General features: G+C 44.5%; 1 protein-coding gene across 3 annotated transcripts in view; it reads right to left on the reverse strand.

Moving 5' to 3' along the window:
* ACOT6 (acyl-CoA thioesterase 6) overlaps positions 1-3,603 on the reverse strand; it is an 8,171-nt gene continuing 4,568 nt past the window's right edge. The window contains exons 2-4 of one of the 3 annotated variants that reach the window (XM_032287922.1): positions 3,315-3,517; positions 293-654; positions 1-202 (exon numbers count right to left, since the gene is read on the reverse strand). In XM_032287922.1, coding sequence (XP_032143813.1) covers positions 49-202; positions 293-654; positions 3,315-3,517 — 719 coding nt within the window. In that variant the 3' untranslated portion in view covers positions 1-48. Of the gene's footprint in view, positions 655-3,314; positions 3,518-3,603 lie in introns of all 3 variants that reach the window. The other 2 variants (XM_032287921.1, XM_032287923.1) reach the window with 2 other exon arrangements.

Here is a 3,603-nt window from a genome sequence, read left to right on the forward strand (position 1 = left end):
TATATGAATAGGATTTTTATTAAGGGTATCTGGTCTGTGGCTACAATGTTACATTTTACTGTGCTTGACAGATTTTTTACCATTGAGATGTTTATGGAAGAAAGTTTGAATTTGCTGCCAGGCATCTACCTGTGCCTTTGAGTGAGCTTTTGGCTCACCTCCATAGACTATTGCTTCACCCAAAACTGCATGCACAGACACTCTAGAAAGAGGAAAATAAGGTGGGTTAATAGAATGACCAGTGTCTGGGTAACAGATTATCTGGGGTCTTTCTTTCCCATGGGCTTGTAACCTTTCAGAGGCTATCTGAGCGTAGAATTCACTCTTCCAGCTTTGATCATCCATGCCAACAATAAACAAGAAAGGCCCCTGGGCCTTTTCCAATGGAATAAGACTTTGGTGATTGTGTTCCTCCAATGGATTGCTCCAAGTGTCCATGAAATTGAAAAATCCTGACTTAGTGATTTTTATTTTTCCTATATCACTGACAAGTTTAGGAATAATCATATCCCTGTAATGCAGAGGAGCTATTGTGTTGGCTACACAGGCATTAATAACTACAGTGGCTGTGATGCCCTTCAAGAAGGAAGCCATTGAGAGACACAGGTCACCTCCTTTGGAAAATCCAAGAAGCCCAATACTAGGAGCTTTCACCTGTTGAGGAAAAAGAGAAAGAAAACAAGCTTAGAATTCATAAATGGAGGTCACAGACAGTGATTTTACATTCTCTAAGTAGCTTTCTTTTTTTTTTTTTGAGATGGAATCTCACTCTGTCACCCAGGCTGGAGTGCAGTGGCACAATCTTGGCTCACTGCAACCTCCGCCTCCCAGGCTCAGGTGATTCTCATGCCTCAGCCTCCCGAGTAGCTGGGATTACCGGCATGCAGCACCATGCCCATCTAATTTTTGTATTTTTAGTGGGAATGGGGTTTTACCATGTTGGCAGGCTGGTCTCAAACTCCTGACCTCAAGTGATCCGCCCGCCTTCAGACCTCCCAAATTGCTGGGATTATAGGTGTGAGCCACCGCGCATGGCCGGTAGCTTTCTTAACTATCATTTGCTTTCCTTCTTTATCCAACAATCTTCAAAGTTCAAATATGTCTTCTAATAAGCAAATCAGCTGATTTCCTAGTAATGGGCCATCCCCTAGTATTTCTGAGGATGAGTCAGGAGTATACACAGGGGCCCAGACACCCTATACCTAAACATTTCAAAATTATAAATCAAATGAACAAAGCGTTAAATAAGGTATATTCTTTTTTCCTGCCTTGATAAAAATACCACCATAACAATTCCTAAGGTCAGGCTCAAATTTAAAATCTTGGAATCCACTGGAGTTCTATACTGGAACATGACATAGGGGAGAGCCAGTCCCTGGATCCTGCACCACACTTCTCTTCCATCCCTGGCTTCTTCATGGACCTTAAGAGGCCTCTCACACGTGTGAGAGGACACCCCAGCCTGCATGTTTAAGGCCTAGGTATATATACACTGAGGAACTCAGAAAAGAGGCTTAGGGCCTGGAAGCAGGATCAGAGCTGTTTGGCAGACAATTCTGGTCTGCCAGATCCCAAGAACACTGGGGGTTGTGAGGAAACCCTGAAGAATATCTTATATCTTAATATTGGCATGTCTGGGTCTCTTTAAATCTGGATGATAACAGAGTATCATCCATTTTTGGTTATACGGAAGTGTTTTTGTTGGTGGTGGTGGTGGGTGTTTTTTGAGATGGGGTTTTACTCTTGTTGCCTAGGCTGGAGTGCAATGGTGCAATCTCAGCTCACTGCAACCTCTGCCTCCTGGGTTCAAGCAATTCTCTTGTCTCAGCCTCCCAAGTAGCTGGGATTACAGGTGTGCACTACCATGCCCTGCTAATTTTTGTATTAGTAGAGACGGGGTTTCACCATGTTGACCAGGCTGGTCTTAAACTCCAGACTTCAGGTGATCTGCCTGCCTCGGCCTCCCAAAGTGCTGGGATTACAGATGTGAGCCACCGCAACTGGCCAAAATATTTTAATTAATTAATTTTTTGTCATCAGATAAGGACTTTCTTTATAAAACCATAATATTATCATACCCAACAAAATTAATAATGATTACTTCATATCATCAAATACACCATTCTTATTCAAGTGTCTCTAGTTGTCTTCTTTTTTTCTTTTTTGAGGCGGAGTTGTGCTGTCTCACTGTCTCACCCAGGCTGGAGTGCAGTGGCACGATCTTGGCTCACTGCAACCTCTGCCTCCCAGGTTCAAGTGATTCCCCTGCCTCAGTCTCCTGAGTAGCTGGGACTACAGGTGGACACTATTATGCCTGGCTAGTTTTTTGTATTTTAGTACAGACAGGGTTTCACCGTGTTGGCCAGGATGGTCTCCATCTTCTGACCTTGTGATCTACCCGCCTTGGCCTCCCAAAGTGCTGGGATTATAGGCGTGAGCCACTGCGCCTGGCCAACAAGTTGTCTTAAAAAATATCTCTTTCTAGTCATTTTCTCTATATGCATTTACATTAATCTTATTGAGGAGGAAAACTGAACTCTAGAGAGAGTAACTTCCTTCTTCAGAATCCTAAGGCCACTTTGCAGTAGACGCAGAGCCAGAATTCTTTTTAGTCCTGTGCTCTTTGAATTTTGGTACACAATTACAAAGACAACTAAATAGTCAAGTCTTTTTTGTTTGTTTGTAGATCCAAACCAATTTTTTTTTTTTTTTTTTTTTTTTGAGACGGAGTCTTGCTCTGTTGCCAGGCTGGAGTGCCGTGGCGCAATCTTGGCTCACTGCAACCTCCGCCTCCTGGGTTCAAGTGATTCTTCTGCCTCAGCCTCCCGAGAAGCTGGGACCACAGGCATGTGCCACCATGCCCGGCTAATTTTTGTATTTTTAGTAGAGACGTGTTTTACCATGTTGGCCAGGATGGTCTCAATCTCTTGACCTTGTTATCCGCCCACCTTGGCCTCCCAAAGTGCTGGGATTACAGGCATGAACCACCACGCCCAACCAATAGTCAAGTCTTAAGGCATTAGAGAGAGAGATGGGAGAAAATAGAAACAATAATCCTAGTATAATATCGTTTTTTGAGACAGGGGTCTCACTAAGTGTTGCCCAGGTGGTCTTAAACACCTGAGGTCAAGCAACCCTCCACCCTCAGCCTTCCAGGTAGCTGGGACTACAGATGTGCATCACCATGCCCAGCTTCCATCCTAAAACTTTTGAAGGAGACTTGGTATCTCCTGGTATGTTTCTAGTTCCCAGTGTTCAGCTGTCCATCAGCTCTGCCTGCTCTCTTCTACACTCAGGTGATCACCAGAACCCACCTTTGGATGCTGCAGCATAAAGTCCACGGCTTCTTCAAAGTACTCCAGGTGTATATCATTCAGATGTTCGGGGAGGTCTTCAAATCTGAAATAAGCCAGAGCAAGCACAGCAAAACCATGTCCGGCCAGGAGGCTGGCCCTGTATTCACAAAGGCCACCGCCACTCCCAAATAGATCAATGATCCCGGGAAAGGGCCCCTTGCCTGGAGAACATCACAAGGAGCTTTAGGTTCTCAAAACACGTTTTTGAAGCCAAGGAGATTGGGGGTAGAGAGATTGGCAGAAAAAG

Source organism: Sapajus apella, unplaced genomic scaffold (genome assembly GCF_009761245.1).
Source record: "Sapajus apella isolate SASKATOON/1434 unplaced genomic scaffold, GSC_monkey_1.0 scaffold20, whole genome shotgun sequence".
Classification (NCBI taxonomy): Eukaryota; Metazoa; Chordata; class Mammalia; order Primates; family Cebidae; genus Sapajus; species Sapajus apella.